Source organism: Colius striatus, chromosome 10 (genome assembly GCF_028858725.1).
Source record: "Colius striatus isolate bColStr4 chromosome 10, bColStr4.1.hap1, whole genome shotgun sequence".
Lineage (NCBI taxonomy): Eukaryota > Metazoa > Chordata > Aves > Coliiformes > Coliidae > Colius > Colius striatus.
In genome coordinates, this window is record NC_084768.1 from 25,942,572 (window position 1) to 25,962,555 (window position 19,984).

General features: G+C 40.3%; 1 protein-coding gene across 2 annotated transcripts; it reads right to left on the minus strand.

Moving 5' to 3' along the window:
• Window positions 1-435: 435 nt before the first annotated feature.
• On the minus strand, window positions 436-19,843 carry LOC104559249 (protein zyg-11 homolog B). Of its 2 annotated transcripts, none has more exons than XM_062004223.1 (14): window positions 19,660-19,843; window positions 14,001-14,166; window positions 10,911-11,665; window positions 8,286-8,426; window positions 7,177-7,353; window positions 6,949-7,013; window positions 6,224-6,323; window positions 6,092-6,142; window positions 5,331-5,492; window positions 5,187-5,234; window positions 4,406-4,603; window positions 4,261-4,313; window positions 3,534-3,631; window positions 436-1,244 (listed from the first exon to the last, which is right to left on the minus strand). In XM_062004223.1, exons 1-14 carry the CDS (start codon window positions 19,660-19,662, stop codon window positions 1,054-1,056), a joined length of 2,208 nt encoding a protein of 735 aa, XP_061860207.1. In that variant the 5' UTR covers window positions 19,663-19,843; the 3' UTR covers window positions 436-1,053. The 2 variants fall into 2 exon arrangements, with proteins under 2 accessions (XP_061860207.1, XP_061860206.1); XM_062004222.1 differs by lacking the exon at window positions 19,660-19,843 and adding an exon at window positions 19,430-19,544.
• Window positions 19,844-19,984: the final 141 nt, after the last annotated feature.

The window sequence follows — 19,984 nt, forward strand, 5'->3', positions numbered from 1 at the left end:
CAATTACACCACATCAATTCAGTTACTGGATCGGTACCTTTTGAAGTTGCTGAAATGCATAGTAACTAGATTAGTGAAGATTAGAAGTGATGTTTTTATTTGAAGGATGGGAGTTGGGAGAGGGAAGGAGTTAAAAATAGTAAAATATGGTCATCATGAAGAAGCCATCCCTGCTAAGTAAGCTACCAAACATAAGTTTTCTTTTTAAACTCAATTACCAATATATTTACAGAAGAGTCTCTGAATACCAACCGGTTGCCATGGAAATATGGAGACCAACCAGATAAACAGAAACAATACCTGAAATTAAACTTAATTTAAACAGACATGCACTTTGCTTGCATCACTTGTATTTTATCAGGCATCTGTATGCTGTGCAATACGTTTCATTCAACACATCATTTGAAACCCATAGGTAACCAAGAAGGAAAGAAGTTGTTACAATTAGCGTCTTTATGTAAAATTCACACTCCACAAAACAATGCGATTGACACAGGAACACAGCTGGCAGGCAACAGGGAAAAGAAGGTGAAGACCCCGTTTTGTTGAGAAGGGTTACAAGACCATGGACATTTTGGTCACCTTAGTTACAAGTCTCAGTGTAACCTGCATGCATGTACTTTTGTTTTAATTGGTGAAAGTGTTGAATCTCACAACCACACACAGTTCTAACCAAACACCAAACCGGTAAACACTGTTATGAACAGCACTCATAGGGATGGAATAACTTTCTCTCCCAGAAGTCACAAAACCAGATATTCCTGGAAGTCCTTTGTTGAGACATGCAGACTGAGGTGTCCCAGCCCCATCCCCGTGGCCAGCAGCAGTCCAGCAGCAGGCACGACCAGCTCAAGCCGTGACCCTTTACAAGTTGCAGACGCGGTTGCCATTAAAGGTGACGTTCACCAGAAGTTACTGTACATGGCTCTGGGTACCACAATTATCGGCAAATCACTTTAACGGTCACCACTATATTACAAGTTACTCCAACTACACACACACCAGGAGGGATTATTACAGAGACAATACTTTACACCCCTATACCTGCAGCTTTCAGTTGGGTTTACTTTGTTGCTGTTTCCTGCACGGTGGTGGTCTCCCGTGGCGCATAATGTGTTTTTCCAAACTATCTAGGATGGCAATAGCAATCCTCTGGACATGTGGATCAGTCTGGACATTTTCCTTGATGTTGTATAAGTGCTGTAAACCACCTTCTTCAATTAACATGCTGCAGTATCTGGCAGCTGTAATAAGATTAAAGGGACTTTTTTTAAAAAAAGAAGAGGTTATCTAGGGTAAATGTAGCAGAAACTGCAAACACTGCCTCAAATCCACTTCTGCTTCCTAAACCAGGCAGTGATTAGGATGCTCCCTTAAGTGTCTACAGAGCACAGTACACATTTGTACTTTAACAAATGACAACAGAAAAACACAGTTGTTTGGACAAGGCTCTGATTGTAACCAGGTCTGTTTCCACGACTGTCTTAGCTTGACTGGAAAGTCATATACACAGTATTCACTCCCTGCCCTTGCCACCTCTATAGGCATTTTTTAAGTGTACATATGTAACTTGTGTCAGATCCACCACATCACTTGTACAGGCTTGTAGAGGGAACAAACAGTTTCCCAAATACTATTGATGGTGGCCTTCATCTAGTTACAAATTGCTATGAATGCCTTTTCAGGGGTAAAACTATGCTTTTCTTTCCACTTTCACTATTGATTTAAAAGAAGCCAAAAGCAAACCTACATCAGCCCCGGTGTTATTTCATGCAGGGACCAGCTGTAAGAACAGTCATATGTTTAATGTAATGTGCAAGCTTCAGAAGGTGTTACAAAAAGGTCAGGATGACTGTAATGCAATCCAGAGTGTGTTCCCTCAGATGTGCCCAATTTCACTATTCATCTCAGTGAAGCAACACCAGAGCAGCCTAGATGCTGACGCTAAGCACTTCACTGGGATCATGTTAACTGTGGTGCTACTAATATTTTAGTGAAGTTAGCTCACTGAGGTGGATATGATAGAGAAACAGCAAAAGGACAAACAAAAGTTAACAAGAAAAACTGACCCTATTAATTCCAATCTACTTTTCACCTTCATCTAAAAGAGGAGGTTGAAATAAAAATGTATCTCCTCACCAAGACAAAAAACTTTCTTGGTGCCAAGCACCAACAGTTTAACACTTTTCCCCAAAATGAATCTTCACATGTCAGAATTAAACACCTTTTCTCTCAGAGTAGGTTATTACATTTGCTAACAAACATTTGGCTTCTCTGCAACTTTGTTGAGAGGCATCTGGCACCAACTACCATTAGAGCTAAACTTCAGGAATACTGCCTTGATCTCAAGTCAGGACTTCACCATCCAAGTATTTCCAGCCTCTCGACTTTACAGGGCAGTTACTCACTGTCAATACAAACCTCTGCAGCATGTTGAAAGCTCAGAGGTTAGGGCAGCAAAAAATAAACACCAAAAATAAATAGAACAAATAAGCCAATGCTAAGTTAACAGGGCTGAGGTACAAAGAGAAATTACAGTGTCTTAATTAGAAACTCTTATCCACAGTCTAACCAGTAAAACAACTTTGTCACAACAGTTCTACTTCAACACGGGAAAAGTCCTCACAGATCTCTGGACAGCATATCCTGGGAACAGTGCCCCATTGCCTTTACTAGCTCTATAAAAAGCAGGAAAACAGTACACTACATGCAGCTATGTATGATGGCCTGTTTTCATGTAGTCCTGAATACACATCTCTTCTTGCAGAGCAATTTATGGGACAGGGATAAACAGGCATAGATAATACTGCTGTCAAGAAGATTAAAAGACTGGCATAGAAAATCCTTCTAGTATTTTAGCAGAAAGCTGCTTTATATGTGGTAGAAGTTAATGACACACATATACTCACATCATACAAATTCATGTTAGCAAAACAAAAAAGCATTAAAAGCCAGGAAGGTTTGGCTTCTCTTACATTAGGTATGCTCAGGGGATTCATTTCCTTTCCCAACACTTGGGCATTTCATCACATGCTCCCAAATCATTTTATGAACACAACACTGTGTTCTCATTTTGCAGATGGGAAAAACAGATTAAGAAGCTGACCTTCATGTCACAGCAAGCTATTGCAAAAAGGCAATTAGAGATGAGGACTATCTAAAATGCCTGTTCTGATACTAAGAGACAGCTACCTGCAACAATCCTTGTTCTTCATTTAAATTTGTTGTCCATCATTAATAGTCACACTTCTGAACAAAAACACCCACGCAAGCCAAAAATGTAGTTAGTCTTAACACACATCCACATTTTGGCATTAATATTGTGCATTTAACAGTAAAATTCCAGTAGATAGACAGGATATAACTAACTTGCTATTACTCTCTTTTCCTGCCCCATTTCAACAAAGCCTAAACGCAGTTTGTGCGGAGGACTGGGTGTGAATACCCTAGGATTTCTTACTTTTCCCACTTCATGCTAATGAATAAAATGCTAAAATCAACAATTTTTAAAGTAATAGTATCTTAATACGTACGATTTTTGCTGCAGACGTGCTGCATGGCCCACACTGCCCATAGCTGGACACCAGGTGTCATGAAACAGCCAAGTAGCGGAAAAAACGGATTGAAAGACCTACAGAAAAAGGAGTGGAACAGCAACCTGCTTTACTACTGCATATTACTCCTTCAGGGATCACATGTTGTCTACCCATTCACCTACAGGCTGATAAGACTTGAGAAAGTCACTTGGTAAACTAGAGTTTTAGATGGAGCAGGTGAGCCTTTTAGTGATTAAATACAACAACTAGCAAAAATCAGATATAGTGAGTATGTGGTATGCTTTTAACATAGCATTTGGATGCCTCCTGCTCCTCAAAAACAGGAGTAAAACCAGTGAAAATTTTAAAGATTAGAGGGACAATAATTATTTAACTGTATTTTGACCTCAAGCTTCTTTATCTAGGACAGATAATGCTAACCCAGTGCTAGCCAATGTAACCTTACTAGTTCATCTTTTGGGCATACAGCTGAATACCTGCAATAGAAAAATCGGCAGAACAATATTACATTTTTCTTTTACTGGAGTCTCTTAACATTCTTTGGTCACAAAGGGAAAATTAACACATTAAAGTATACTTTAAGCCAATAGGTGTTTTTCCACTGGACAACATCTTGTCTGTCTGGCAGCTTGCTCTGCTTTGGGAACAAGCTCTAAATCTATTTCAGTTTATTTTCCAAATTCTAAATAAAGACAACAGTTACCTGTAAGCCACCATCTCACACTCTGGGGTTGGCCAATTCAAAATGGCAGAATGCTGTAAAACACAGAACCAAGAACACTCATTGTCAAATACAAACATTGAAAAGCTATAAAAGCACATGATAAAGTTCGTCATAATTTCTGTACCAGCTGTTCAAGGAGAGATGTCCTCTGGCTGCGACTTAATGTCCAAGCCTGCTCTCCTCGAGATATCAAATGAGCAATAATCCCTGCTGCAAAGTAGCTAACTTCCACCTCCACACTGTGCAATAATTTACTGATGTGGTCTATGAAGTCCTTCCACATTAATTCAGAATGGAGCTCTTTAACTTCAGCAATGTTATTCTGAAGGGGAAAAGACCACAAAAAAGACACAATGTCAACAGAAAAAATACAATACAAGGGAGATAAACATATAAACTTCAACTACATTGTGTAAGTAAACACACAGAAATGCCAAGATGAGACTTTCATACATCCAGGTGACTACCAGACGCTTTTGCAAACTTCTCCAGTCTAAGGCAGGAATCTGCCTGAAACCTAAGAGGTTTTCTCATAAGTAACTTTAGGCTGTTAGCATGCAGATGACACTAAATTAAAGGTTACTTTCAACAAACACAATTTCAGTGAACTTCAACAGTGCACAATTCAGAATTCTGTTAATTTTCAACCTACTTTTTGCATTTAGACTCATCTGAAGCCTCACTCACTGTCCTTTCTTAAAAGCTCTTTTCGTTTACCATAACCATCAATGTCACTGTAACTGTGCTTTTGGAGAATTGGTAAAACAGTCCAAAATAAAAAGTCAGTTGTGAGTAATGCACACTATAAAGATTAAAGAATGTAAAAATATTAGGCACGTTTTCAGATTTAAAAAATCCATGTTAAAGTATCTGTTTTAGGCCTTTTTAATTCTCTTTCATCTCACCAGAAGTCCAAGAACTTTCTGTTGGATGGACGATTCAGATGGGAAAGACTGTGGAGAAAAGAAACAAGCATTTATGCTTATTACTGAAACAATGTTAACTACAAACTCACGTTGATAATCCACCACTAAAACTGCAGCCCTCACCTCTAAGACTCTCATGAAAAGTTCTAGCCCTTGATTTTCAATGAAGTGTCGACAAGTTGTTGGAGATTCATCAGTGAGGTTCCAAAGTGCACTCAGTGTGAACTTCAGGGTAGTATCTACAAGATTCTGATTTGTTTTCTGTTTAACTATTTGTAGAAGTTGCTGGGGGGGGGGAAAAAAAAGGAACAAAAAAATCACAACCTCCCAGTTATGATTGCTTATGAAAAAATGCATTAGCTCCTCTGCTTCTTTCTGCACCAATGAGGGTAATACACTTATATGCAGAGTAAAGATCACCACATTTAGAGTCTAACTATACAAAATAAAACAAGTATTAACCTTTTTCCCTCCCTTCTGAACACTGTTGCCTGCTAGAGGAATTCCTTTCTTTCCACCATAATTACATGTGTATTACAGATGGCATAAAGCCATCCATGGAACTCTGGATGCCACATGAACACTGACAGCACTAACCATTTACTTCAAATATTCTCAAAAATAGCATCTTTTCTCTTCTACAATGCATTTCAAATCAAAACATGTTTTGCTATTTTACTTTGTATTAATCATGTCAAGTTTTTCCACTTTGAGTTGTCTTCACCTATGCTAAGAATGTCTCACTGCCACTGTCTCTGATATTATCTAGCCTTGCTTAATTGGTTCTTCGAATTCTATCTCCTTATGTTGATTTTGTACCTTTAGGAGCACTGTTAGCATGAACAGCTGAAGAGGATGGTAGGTTTGACTGGTAGGAAACTTACCCTAACAATGAAGAGCTCTGCACCGAGTTGAGCTGTTTGCTCTGTTGAAAGCTGCAAACAAGCAAACCCATATCAACAATTTTTTAGACTCCAGAAATATTATCCTATCATCTCAAAGCTTAAATTTCATACCTTTGCAGCAAGAATGGAAATTATGGCTACGGCCATCCTTTGCATGTTTTGATCTTCATGATTGCACAGCCACTGCATAACAAGTTTGGCTGCTTCAAACCTGGAAGTTAATAATAAAACTTGATTTTCAGAAGTCTCATAAGTCTTAGTAAAAGCAAGATGTACACAGACAACATATCAGATAGAAATGCACGTAAGACTAAGGAAACTGGTAGTATGCTTTGTACAAAGCCACAGTGAAATTACAGGTATTGCATGAGCTTCAATCAGCTTTGAGCTGTTTCTTTAGGGTCTTTCACTTCCAACTATATATCAAAGTGCACAGGAATTGCTTCCAAAGAAGGAAGAAACATTTGACACAATCTTCAGAAATATCAAACCAACACACTTCAAAGCACTTGGGCAAAACATTTAAAGTAGAAAAGTCTCTGTAAAAAGCAATCCCATAGTTCCCCCCAGAGAAATCCTGACTTCTGTTACACACAGTTAGTGACAGACCATCTGGGTGAAGCAAAAGATACCTGTATGCCAAAGGATTTTTTTTTTCAGATCTGTATTCAATTGTGAATTTCAGGCCCAAAATAATACAGACCAGACAAACTCAGCACACTGGAATGATTTCAACTGAGCAAAATTGAGACCAGAAACACACCTTCTGAAGGAAGAGATAAAAGAAAAATATTCTACAATGGTACCACGCATTTTAAGTGACATATGAAACTTGCCTGTTAAATGGAACATCCTGAAGGATTCTGTCACTGCATAGGGAAAGAAGGCAGTTCTTTTGCAGCTATGAGGAATGAAAAAGGATTACTTCAGAGAGATGGACATATTTCAGAATACTTCCTTGCTATGAACAATTAAACATTACCACAAGGTCACAAGACATGGAAAAACCTTTTGTAAGATCCACAAGACAAGGAATCCTACGGGAAAGAAATTTCCTCTTGTACCTGCTGATGATTTGGGAAGTGTTCCATGGCCTTCAGGAGCAAGTGAGTGACATCGGCCAGAAGCCGCACAGGCATGCCTGCTGCTAAATCTTGCTTGGTCAGGTTGAAGACACAGGCACTGGCTGCCAACTGCACAGGTAAGTTCAGGGGGTGATTTCTCATTCCAATAACCACAAGCTGAAATGCAAGAATTTTGCCCACGTTAGTTACTCGCACGTTCACACATGTACCCCATGAGCAATCCACTGTTACTTGAGGCCAAAACAATGACTCACAACACCCAATTTCTGCCTGCTTTTTACTTAAGTGAAAAATCCATCTGGTGTGATTCTAATTCTCAGGAGGAACATTTCCTTCTGCTCAGCGATCCAAAGGTGACAACTACTTCTCCAAGTCCTTTTGCACTGGTTGCAGCAGCCTCTCAAAGGAGAGTCTGGATGGAACGCAAGAGATTCCTAGGAAGATCCAGGGTTTGCTTTACACACTGAGACAAAAATCACCAAACCCTTTCAGAGATGAATGAGGAGGACAGTTTCTGCAGTGTAATGGTAATGATGCAGTGGCTTGTTGTTTGGTGACTAGCCATTTCTTAGCATCCTAAGCTGCTAGATCGGGATACATTTTTCACAGCTTCTTCTTGAATGATGTTTTCAGCACTGCATGTTGATTGTTTGATTGTCAATGGCTTTTTGATGTTGGTGCTATCAAGGTCACTTGGTCAACATCAAAGAAGGTAGGAAAAACAAAAATCACCTGTCCTACTGATGCCTCTTTTTAAGATCACAGTAAAATTGAAGCTACCTCTAGTGTTCTAGACACGGAATGCCAATGCCTAGAATGGATTTTTAAGGAAGTTTCTAGGATTTTCCAAGTTAGACACCAATATAGAACACTATTCATTCACTTGCTATCATACTGAGTGGTGACAGAAGCGAGAAATATCACTGAATGCCTTCCTTCTAATTACTGTTTTGTAAGCATCAGCAGAAAGCACAGCTGTACCTGGGAAATAAGACTAGACATATAATCTATAATTCACACCAGGGTTTTGGGGATGGGCTCAGTTTAAGGAACAATGCATGACAATCATCAAAATGATACTACTTTACCTTTAAAATTTCGGGCTTTGTTTTTTCCATTACATGTGTCAGGCTGAATAAATGAAAGAGAGCTTCTCTCACGAAGAAGGCCCTTTCACTGTAACGCTTCAGTGCTTCAGAAATCTGAGTTTCATTTGCTTCTCCTGACACCTATGAACAGAGGCATAATATTTAGCTGAAGATGTCATCATTTTACATTAAAAATTATGCACTTTAAAAGTGCAAAGCTGCGGTTTCAAAGGTTGGTGATACTTTTAGCCAAATCCTTCAGTAAGCAAACGATTACTTCAGCTGCCCACATTAACCCAGAACTACACCATTTCTTCTTCATAAAGAGGAATCCAAAAATAGGCACAATTGCATGAAACAAGTAAAAGCAGCACTTGGTAACGGGCAAAAGCTGCTTATGATGCACCAAATGCCTAAAAGCATTATCTGTAACTAATTGCTCTGCCAAATACAGCTGATAAACTGATGAAGATGACATTCTAGTTCTGGATTCTACCTCTGGCAATAAAGAAAGAATATTTCCTTTCTTTGTCTTCATCAAGTTTCCTACAAGCTCTACCTGCAGTAATAGTTCTTCAATGTGGTACTGGTAAGCTAACTCTTGATCTCTGCAAAAGAAGTAATTCTTAACACCAGACTTGAAATACATGTGAATACCAAGCAATGAGCTATAAGCTGTGGACTAATATAAGTTTAAGTTCAGAATATGAAAGCAGCTACTAGCTGCAATTTTTTGCACTTCCCCATCTGCTACGTTTCCTACTTAACTATATTTGATCTACTTTATAACTGTACGTTGCTGCAATCACTGGTTTTTAATTCTTAGGGAAGCATGCAGAACTTGTTCTACTTAATGTGTCACATATGGGAAGGCAAAGGTTCATAGATTGAAGCATCATATTCTGTATTGCATAGAGATCAATTTTTTGAAACTTGCTAGATTGGGAATATTTTACAGCCTTGAGAGAACTGATATAATCTAGGATTTTCTTTTGTATTCTCTGTTGACTAGAATAGGGCAATCATATTTACTGACATGTTTTGCAGTCAGTTACACACTAAATGAAGAATCTCCACTTGGCTTCATGTTCTCAACAGTAATGTCTGCCTAGTGTTCAATCTCTCAAGAGTTTTCTACAATAAATTTTACAGGCAAAGTCAGTACTAATTTACTTCTGCCACCTCCATGACTGGTGTGTCCTGTTTATTCTTTAGCAGCATCTAGACCAAACAGTTGAATACTTCAGTATGGTTACTAATGAATTTCAGGTCACATATTAAAAAACCACAGATAACAGAAAACCACCCCAATCTCTTCTTCTCAACTATGTTTATCTTAAAGTAAGGCAAACTGCTTTTTGCTAACTACACTGCTACAAGTCCATCATTATTTTCACATTACTAGAACCTTCTTCCTTCCTGTCTTTTCATAGCACAGTCACTTGTAGGAAGCATGTCTTTTAAACAGCACAGATTACATTGAGTTGTTTTACACCAAACATGAAGTATAGTTTCCTGATGCCACAGATCATCACACCAATGGGAACTTGCTCTCTGCAACAAGGCATTTCAAATTCATACACATCGCTGTCAGCTGCAATAACCAAGCACTCAAAAGGTTTGGCCACTAACCACTGCCAAAAGTTCCAAATGACAAAGCTGCACAGTTGTTTAGCTGTGTTACCTCACTGACCTGTAACAAGAGCATTCTGAATTTTAAAACCAAAGTGCAAAACTCAATTTGCACAGGCAACAGACTGAACTATGGACATGTTATAGGCAAATTCTTCCTCATTCCTTCTGCAGTTTCCATCATCCTCAGAGCACAGCAGAAACAAAACTCACGAGTCAAAGATGATATAGCATTGACATATTTAAAATATCTCTTTTCTTCTTTAATTCTGACCCCTTCATAGCAGGGACAGGATAGGCTCAGTCTCCAGTAAGTGCATGCATATTCTACCCAACAGGAAAGGACGTCCTGCTGCCTGGCACTAAAAGATAAATAAACGCACTTCAGCAAATACCGTCTCATCCTAACAGGCTAAGTAATTTAGGATTTGTTCAAGAAGAGGAGGAAGCTTTTCATCCCAAGTAATTGCTTCTTACATGTTCATCACCCAAAGACCTTTCAAGGTGGGTAGAAATAATGCAATAGGAAATAGAAGTGGTGATGAGGTACAAGAGCAGCTCGGTTATTAAGTTTTATTGTATCTGCTGTGTCAATGATTAAGTTCTCAAAGCTTATGCAAATTGTACCTCCACTTCTTACATGTTGCTGCCTTCCTCCAGATACTGTGCTGGAATCCAGAGAATATTATTGCAGCAAGTGACTTCAGACTAGACACAGTTCAGCTCTCTTAGATCTAATGTTAAATCAGGATCCAAGGCCCAGTGAAAAAAGTACGGAATATAGATGTTTCTTACATTAGTATGATATAAATATAGCAGTTTCTCTGCCAGAATAAAGTAGGAATTAGACAAAGCCAGTAATTACAATTAACAGTTAAAAGAACTGAACCTCCAGCCTCCTTCTGAAACACCCACATGCATCTGTTATAAATTATTAGCTCTATTTTTCCTGCACATTGTGCTTTTTCAGTAGAATTAATTCCCCCACTTAACCTTTAGGTTTCCTTCTCCTGTTAGGAATTCTGAGTAGCCGGCATCAGTAGCTAGCAGTCCTACAAACTGCATCGTGGGCCGTTGCTGAATAAATGCTTCTACAGCTTTATCTGTAACATGTTTTCTTCCCGAAATGTCCAGAGACACAAGGTTAGGCAAAATATCTTTCTGTTCCAGTAAACGAAGTGCAATGTCTGATGTGAACTGTTTGTCATCTGAAATATCAAGGTGATTCAGGTATTTTAGTTCTCTTATAACATCCAGAATCTGGGTTGTGGTCATTTTCAAGCATTTCAGGTGGTGCATGGTCAAAGACTTGAGTCGGTCTTTGCAGGTGAGGAGGGCTGTTATGTCAGTGACAGAGGTGTTTGATATATCCAGACTTTCTAATCTAGGAAGTGAAGCAACATCTGCCAAGTCCTCGTTGTAGAACAGAACATTGGTAATACTCAATGCACGAAGCCCAGACAACTGACTGAAGCACCTCTCGTATGGGTCTTCCAAAGAAAGAGTTAATGAGTTCAGCACAAGGCATTGAAGATTTTGTTGGATCCATTTATTGCTGCCAAGTCCACTTATAATGTCTGTGATTGTTATATCTGCATTCACCCCAGTAGCGTCAAGTTCTACCAGCTTATGATGGCAGAACGCTTTCCGGAAAGCCACCGCAGAGATCTTCGCCTTTCGGATACAAGCTCGTTTCAAACGCATCTGGTTGCCTCGGAAGATGCCCACAGTTCCATCATTCAGAAGCCCTGTTGGAAAACAGCATTAGTGTTTGGCTCTAGTGTCACAGAACATCACTTTTCTTTTAAGAACTCTAAGAGTACAAAATGTTTAACAAAATTAATTCCAAAGTAGTTTCTCTTGGATCTTTATGCCACTGATAACAAATGTTATATTTGAGATTCCACTTTAAAGACTATGACCTCACTCTCAGAAAATTCCAGGTTGAAGAACAGGACAGATAAATGAAGATGTAGTACATACACATTACCTGTTTGGTTCAGAACATGGAACACAATAAATGAAATGTGGATATGATTCAAAACCATTCAGATTGCTGCCTGCTTTTTCTGGATTTTCTCATTGAACTGGTTAGAAATGTGGCTCCAGTGCCATTAACTTCAAGACAGCACCAGCAATCAATGACCAGTTCTCATCTTGCTTTAACTCATCAGAAAAAAAAAATTGCATTTAATTGAACTCATAAGTAGGATCAATACACTAAACCTAAGCTAATTAAGTTCTTCTATCTAACCCTCACGAAGAAGGTAGGAGTGTTGCTCAGAAACAAGCAGAATGTGAGAAAGAAACCTAAAAAGCGATTCAAAGATGACAAAGAGAAAGATAAGGAAAGAATGGTAAGGAACAAGAGCAATGAAAAAAGGAAATGCAACAGTCTTGCTTGAGATTACTATCATATTGCTCTGTAGCAAGACTACTCATGCAGGTCTCCTCTTGCAGCATACTGACAACACCCTAAGTGAAACAAAACATTTTGCTCCACACACAGGATTATCCAAAATGCACTGAAAACACCAGGATTTCTTACTTGTATCTTACCAACAAAAGGACTGTTGCTTGATAGAAAGCCATATGAGAAGGGTATGGTTGCACAAGCATGCACACAAAAGGAGGAGGAAGAACACATCCTTCTAGTTTCCCCTCTACAGGGTTATAAGAATCAAACAGTCCTGTTTTCTTATCTCCTACCTTCAAGCACATTGAACACAAAAGAAACTGAAAATGCAATAAATCACTGATTTAAGTCACGAGCTAGTAATTGCCTCTGACAGTCAAATTCATATTAAGATTTACAAATCTTTACGGGGCATTGAGTTGAGGCATTTCTGACCAAATAGAGCATTTCTCTTTTGCAGGGAAAGCAAAAACATGAGGGGAAACAATTGGTAGTCAGCACAAAAATGAAACGTTATTAATCATTATAATTTAGTTAAAGTATTGCTAAATTAGTCCTTAGTTTTTACTCATTTTTTCATTATAGGATCAAGCTAGGCTCACTCCTGGGCCTACCTTAGCACACCCTATTTATCTGGCATGCACTTTCTTTCATCCTGCACTCTGACACAGTGCTTGCGGTGTTTTAGTTTCCAGAGCTCTTTATCAGTGCTGCACTGGTAGTGAGTTTCTGGTCATTTAGTTTCCTTGAATCTGCTTTCTTGGGACGACTCTACATAATTGCTTATGAGAAAGTAATATATGTTGAGGACAAAAAGTTTCTTTGAGTTTGCATTTTTTTAGGACAATTCCTTCTGTTATATCTGACTAGAACAACTTGAGAAAACTAGACCATCAGTACTTGCACAGGAGGACAAGCAAATCTGCACCCTTAAGATAGGACACTTGGTCTGTTTACAGCTAATTTTCTAGTGTCATGTCTCATCTCAATAAAAGCCTCCAGGGTCTCCAGGAATGGGTCTCCTGCCTCTTCACTTGGGTGAGCTATACATTGACTCTGTAGATACCAAGAAGCTTTTATTGACACAACATTTTCCTTTTTCACACTTAAAGCGAGCAAAGGAGAGGGCAGCTCTTTCCACAAAGACATGCTGACAGAGAACATGACAGGCCAGCACCTTACATCACAGTGTGGTTTTAACAGATGTTTACATTACTCTTGAAACCAACTGCTTTCAAGCAAGTAATTCCACTTCAACAAAAGTGCTAAAAGAGATGAGTAAGTATTTTAATGAAAATCCTGAGACTTCCTAGTTTAATCACAAGGAAGCACAGTAAAGACAAATGAACTAACTGCTCTGCACGAGATACTGATATATTTGAGTGCTCTTAGAAGTAGAAGAATCAAAGATCTATTTTTAAGTGATTGAAAGAACTACTAAAGAATGCTCGATTAAAAGAGTAGTAATTCAAAATCATAAACTAAGGACAAGGACACATTCAGCTGAAGCTGCAGAAAAGCAAAAGAACCAAAATTCTCTATTAAGAGATTAAGGAACAGAGTTTTAACAGCTACAACAGCAGATTCTACTGGAAAACACACCACAACTGCAGCATCACATTCCAGTAAAATATTTTCACTGATGACCCACAAATAATGGTTCTTACCATGAAATGCCATTGTCTGCAGCAATCGATCGGCCACTTCTTGAGGAAACATTCCTGGCTCCTGCAAGCATAATGTTCCATCTTGCCTTTCTGTGCAAAACTTCTCTAGGTTGGCAGTCAGGAAGTTCAAACAGATGTCAAGTAAAGAGTAAGGAGAAGCTTCCTCCTGTATTATGTAAAACACAATGAAACAAAGGAGATGTAGTCAAATCTTTGTCTATGGATCTTCCATTACTCTATAGCACCGTTTTTAGGCAAACCACTCTTTTTCATTAGTCTGATTCTCATTGGAACATTACAAAAGGAGACATCTTAGGGCCCTGTAAAGTCAGGTCGCACAATGAACAACTCGCCAATCAACATCCAGTGGGCTGTTGTGCTCAAGCCCTGCTTGCATTCACAGAGGAAGAAAAGTAAGATCATTTGAATTTATGAAGTCTACTGGGAATTAGTCAATCAAGAAAAGCTGAGAGATTTTAAATCAAATTTTAATTCTTGATTTAAACTACTTCTTTTGATCTTTCATTGAAGTCAACCCATACCAGAAGTCTCCTACCAATCTACATTAGAAATGCAGATAAATTTCATATATTGTTAGGAATAATTTTTGGTACTGAAAAGAGCAGCTAGAGCTTCAGATCAAAAGGGAAATTCAGAAAGAACTACTTAAATTCCAAGTTTTGTGCAGCAATGACAACTATCACAGCATTTCTTCTGATTATAGACACCAATTTCCTCCTTTTTATGTTAAGCACCTAGAAATTATCTACAGTAGAATCCTGGGTACAAAGGACACAGCAGACTATAAACCTGAACTTTTCTTCCAGAGTTTGAGATTGTACATTGATATACAAAAATCTCAAAGGTTTTTTTATTGCATGTCTAATAATAGCCCACTGTTTTCAGTCACACAGATTAATCAACATAAAGAATGACTCGCAGCACTGTGAATCATCCCCAGCACTACACAAAAGAAGGCCAAGTGACTGGTACATACTCCCCCAGACAATTTTGAAAATAACAGCATCAACTGTTGCCAGATCTCATCTGTAGGGAAAAAAAATGTAGCTTGCCTTTTATATTGGAAGTTCTGGATAACTTCACCTTTCATTCCTAGCTCATTTAATTTCTCTTCTGTTGCTTTGTTTCCCTAATATGCTCATCACAGAAGTACAAAAACATACAAAAGATTACACAGAATGTCAGCTTTCTAAAGTAAAGACTGGGAGGTATCAGCTTAGGGCAGGATGGAATGGAGCATGTCTTTAATGAATCATGTATTGACAACAATGAGAGATTGCAGTTTAATAGCTCCTGAAGACATAAGTACAGGTTTGGGAACTAGAAACTCAAAATTATTCAAATACAAGCTCCTTCTGCAGCTTTTGACATGCAACTTCCACTCCATTGACTCAATTTTGCTAAGTGCTTAATTTTTATGGTTTTCTTCAAAGCTTGCTTTATTGTTGAAGAAATGGGAGTTACTTTGTGATGTGACTTGCTCGTATTACCAGGAAAAAAAGAAAGCCATTTTGTCTGCCTCCAACCTTAAGCTGATATGCAAAAGAAGGGCAGAATTTGGAACTGTGAACACGTTCTATTTCTTTATAACGTCTAACAATGCCTGAAGTAATTCTAAACAGAAAAATAAGCCAATTATTTCAAAATAGTACATTTTTAAAGGGGAAAATTTCCATTTTAACCTGAAATTAACACACAGACCCAGAACTTACATGACAGTTGCTGAGCCAAAAAAATCAGAATCCCTACTCAAAAGGCATTCAAAAATTATTCCCACTAAAGCAAAATCATCCCCATCTCCCATTAGATCTTGTACTTCTAATTTGCTGCTTAACTATGACAAAACCAGAATTCTGACTGTCTTCATTCCTTCTGGCACTGCTCCATAATTTCTGCCAGAAAAGCTAAAACACTTTTCTAAATCAGTGAGCAAACTCCAAAGAGAATTTTTAGCCTCGCAAACAGGCCACTAGCATATGACTCAGAAAACTATTTTTTTCAACCAGTGCCTCTAACTGGTCAATCTGTAATTTGGAGGTATCATTTTAATTTTCATACACAGTAATCACTATATAAGTCCATACAGGACATCTCCATACAATAAAGAGATAAAATCCACAAGCAAGGATCAATTACACTTGCAAACAGCACAATATCATTTCCATTACCTCCACTTATAGCAATTTTAAGAGACATTTGTAATCTTTCTTTGACCTGTTCACAAAAAGGCTGAAGAAACACACCAAACAAAGGCTCCGGGGCTAACCTGGACAGACAGGCAAAAAACCTCTAGAGCTCATCCAGCCCAACCCCTGCTAAAGCAGGTTCCCCTCAATCAGGGGGCACAGGAATGTGTCCAGGTGGGTTTGGAAACCTCCCAAAAGAAGGAGCCTCCACACCCTCTCTGGGCAGCCTGTGCAAAGGGCTTCCTCACCCTCGCAGGAAAGAAGTTTTCCCTTGTGTTTAAGTGGAACTTTTTGTGTTCCAGCTTATGTCCATTACCCCTTGTCCTGTCACTGGGAACTACAGAAAAAAAAAGTTTCTCCCCATCCTCTGGACATCCACCCACCCTTTAGGTACTTAGGTATTTTTATCTGTATCTAATAAAGTCCCTTGACAAACATCATAAAAAGACGGTCTGAGACTGACTGCTACTGAAATAGAACTTGAATGCAGTCTGTAAACCTTTTATGGGAGCTAGCAGCATTCCCTTCCTCAGCTTCTCTTTAAGAGAATGTTGCCCAGTTAGAGAGTTAATAGTAAAAGTGTTCAGCTGTACTTGAGTAAAAAAAGAATAATACATTTCCCAAAACATAGACTTATACATTAAGTCATGCAAATATGGACACCTTCATTACCTAAAATCATATTATAAAGTAGTGTGACACATCTAAAACCAACTAGCTTATGGAGTAATACAAGAAGTAGAATAGTTGCATTTAGATAGGCTTTTAAGGGCTTATTTAAATTAATTACTTTCAAAAGATAACTTTAAAAGAGCTTTGTATAACTCGGGCAAACAAACAAACAAAACGAGTGTCTGGGGGGATATGAGGGAACAAACTGCATGGCTACTGGCATCTAACAGTAATCCAATACATTAGGGGACTGAAATGCAACACCTACGTCAACGTGATGACACCCCATTCGGGTTATAGCTCACACACTAATGCAGTTGGAAAGGTTCTCACAAAGAACACTATCCTCCCTACTTTTGGTTAAGAACTTCTTGAATCAGCTTTAATATTGCTAGAATATATTTAGTCTATGTTTCAAAATACAGTTAAAAAGAACAAAGAGCTTAAAGGGACATATTAAAGTACTTGGAATAAGCTAGATAAAAGCCCAATATTACGCTTAGATTAACTGCCTGAGCATGAATATCAAAACAGCATCCTGTTCCTTTAGGGGAAGAATCACCACTCAACTACCTGCTTATACACCAAAAACTAAAACAGAGACAGGTTTAACAGACATTTTCCATCAGTAATGCAATCTGACTTCACACAAAAAGTACATTCCACTGCTGGAGGGGCCTTTTTCATCACAAGTATTGCGATCTTACCAACTTCAGCCTGCAAGATTCAGCTCTTCCCAGCTTTTCGATTCAGACTCATTAAAAACGAAACCTTTTCTTTTTCCCTAGTTTGGAGGGGGGTGTTCCCATAAAGTAGAGGTAATTTAGAGCCTTAGTCTTTGCTATTGGACACATGTTTTTAATTTTACACTTCTACACAGCCCCAAAACTTTACTTTCTTAAAATGATCATGGACTAGCAACTCAAGTAATGGTAATGAATAGTCTTCTGAGCACTAATAAAGGAAAGGCAGCAAAAAAACCCCAGTTCTGTGATTTACGTTATGGAGAAAGCTTTATGATTATTCTATTTAAACTAAACAGAACAAAACAGATGTAGGCAACTTATTAACCAGACTCAAGGGAGGATATGAGCAAAACTCAAATTGAACAGTAACTACTCTGGCACAAGTGGGAATGTACTGATTAAAGCAGCCAGTGATACCAGGCTGGCAGAGATCACCAGAGGTCTAAAATTAAATAGTGTCACATTAAAACTACTTGGTAAGGCCACGTATTTCAAAGTTAATATCAGAGACTTCTGATACGACTTCATCAATTAGAAATGACTGGAGAGAAGAACCTGAGGGTTTGCTTAACCACAAGAAAATTGTGAGGAAGCCAAAAAAAATGTATCGGGAGAAGCATCAAGCAAAACTAAGGAAGTGTTATGTCGTTTTCAAGACACTTGGAGATCTCAAGAGGCTATTTATGTTAAGAGATACCTGCATCATTTCGCTTTGAACATAACAGCTACTAGAATACTCTCTGGGGAAAAAAAGCATGTTGTGAGTAGGAAACAAAACCACCTTTTCTTAGCCTACCACATCAAAAGGCAAGAGACAGAAATGCCGCCCATAAGGACTGCACAGGGAACAAAAAAGCTACAAGGTGAACCACAGTGCCAGCACAGCAACAAAGGTGTAGAAAAATGCAATCGATTAGATTTCTGACATAAATTTAGATGTCAGTACATAGATCAAACAATGAAGTTCTACTCTACTGCACTGAATAGAAAAGCTGGGACAAAAGGTACTGGTTTCTAAATCCCCCCTTTATTAGAGAATTAAATGAAATCAGGTTTTTAGTAACCAGTGATGTAACTAGGTAACCCATGAAGCTCCTGTGAGTCCTTTAAAAGCAAAGATGCACACTCATCTCTCAAAAGAGCAACCAAAACAGCACCTGTATGCTCTGCTCCGAGGCCTGGCTCTACCAGAAAAAGGCTGTTTCTCCATGGCCAGTTTAAGCCAGAGCACGTTACTACGCACGACACCGATCAGCAAGGCCCATGTACCGTGCCTACAGCAACACTCACACACTGGGTATCCGGCTTGCTCCAGACAGCCCCCGGACAAGGCAAGCCCCAGTGGGAAAAAGAGCTGTTGGAGGGTTAGACTACACTCAGACTGGGCTGGAGAAGGCAGAGATGGCTGCCCTGCCCCTGTGTGCCCTTCACGCCGGCCGGCTGAGCAGCTCTGCCCGGCGGGCTGCCGCCGCTCCTGCGTGCTGGGAAGCCACCGTGGCCGGGGGTCCTCGGCCCCACGGGCGCTGCGAGCGGAGCCGGCCGGCGGCAGCGAGCCCGGGCCGGCCATCAGCGCGCAGAGCTGCCGCTGCCCCTTCGCGCCGCGCCGGGCACGAACCGCTCCTCTCCGCCGGCTCTCGATCGCCCTTTTATGTAACCGGCAGGACAGCAGCCGCAGCAGTTACACAACAGCGAGGGGAGCGAGGGCCGCGGGCCCGGCCAGGCGCGGGGGGACGCGCGAGCCTGAGGGGACGGAGCCGCCGCGGCGGCCCCCGGCTCTGCCCCTCCGCGCAGCCAACGGCCTCACCTGCCCGGGCGGGCGGCCGCCCCCCGCTCCCACCGGACGGAGCGGGACCCGCGGTGCCGCCATAACGGCCCCTTGCCCCGGGGTGGCGGTTCAACCTCGGCTCCCCTCCGCCGGGCTCTGTCACCCCGGCGCGGGCAGCAGCCGCCCGCCCGCCCGCCACCGCCGCCTCCGCGCCGCCCATCCCTCGCCTTCCCTGCCCTCAGCGGGGCCTGGGCTCGGTGCTCACTCACCATGGCGGCGCTGGGTGCCGGAGCGAGCGCCCAGCTGGCCGCCTCCCGCAGCTTGACTCCCGATCGCTTCTTTTTTTCTTCCCTTTCCACTCCCGTTTTATCCCTTCCCGACCTGGAAGTAAATCTGCCTCAGCCGGCCGGGAAGCGCCACCGACGCCGCCTCCATTAAAGGGGCCGCGCCAGGCACCGCTGCGCGCTCTACAGGTGAGCGGGAACCTTAAAATACAGGTTTAAGAGTAACGTGTCAAGAGAAGGGTCTGGCACGCAGAAAAGCACATTGTCCTCGTGTGTTAGGAGGAGTGGGAGACCTTCCCTGACGCCTGGT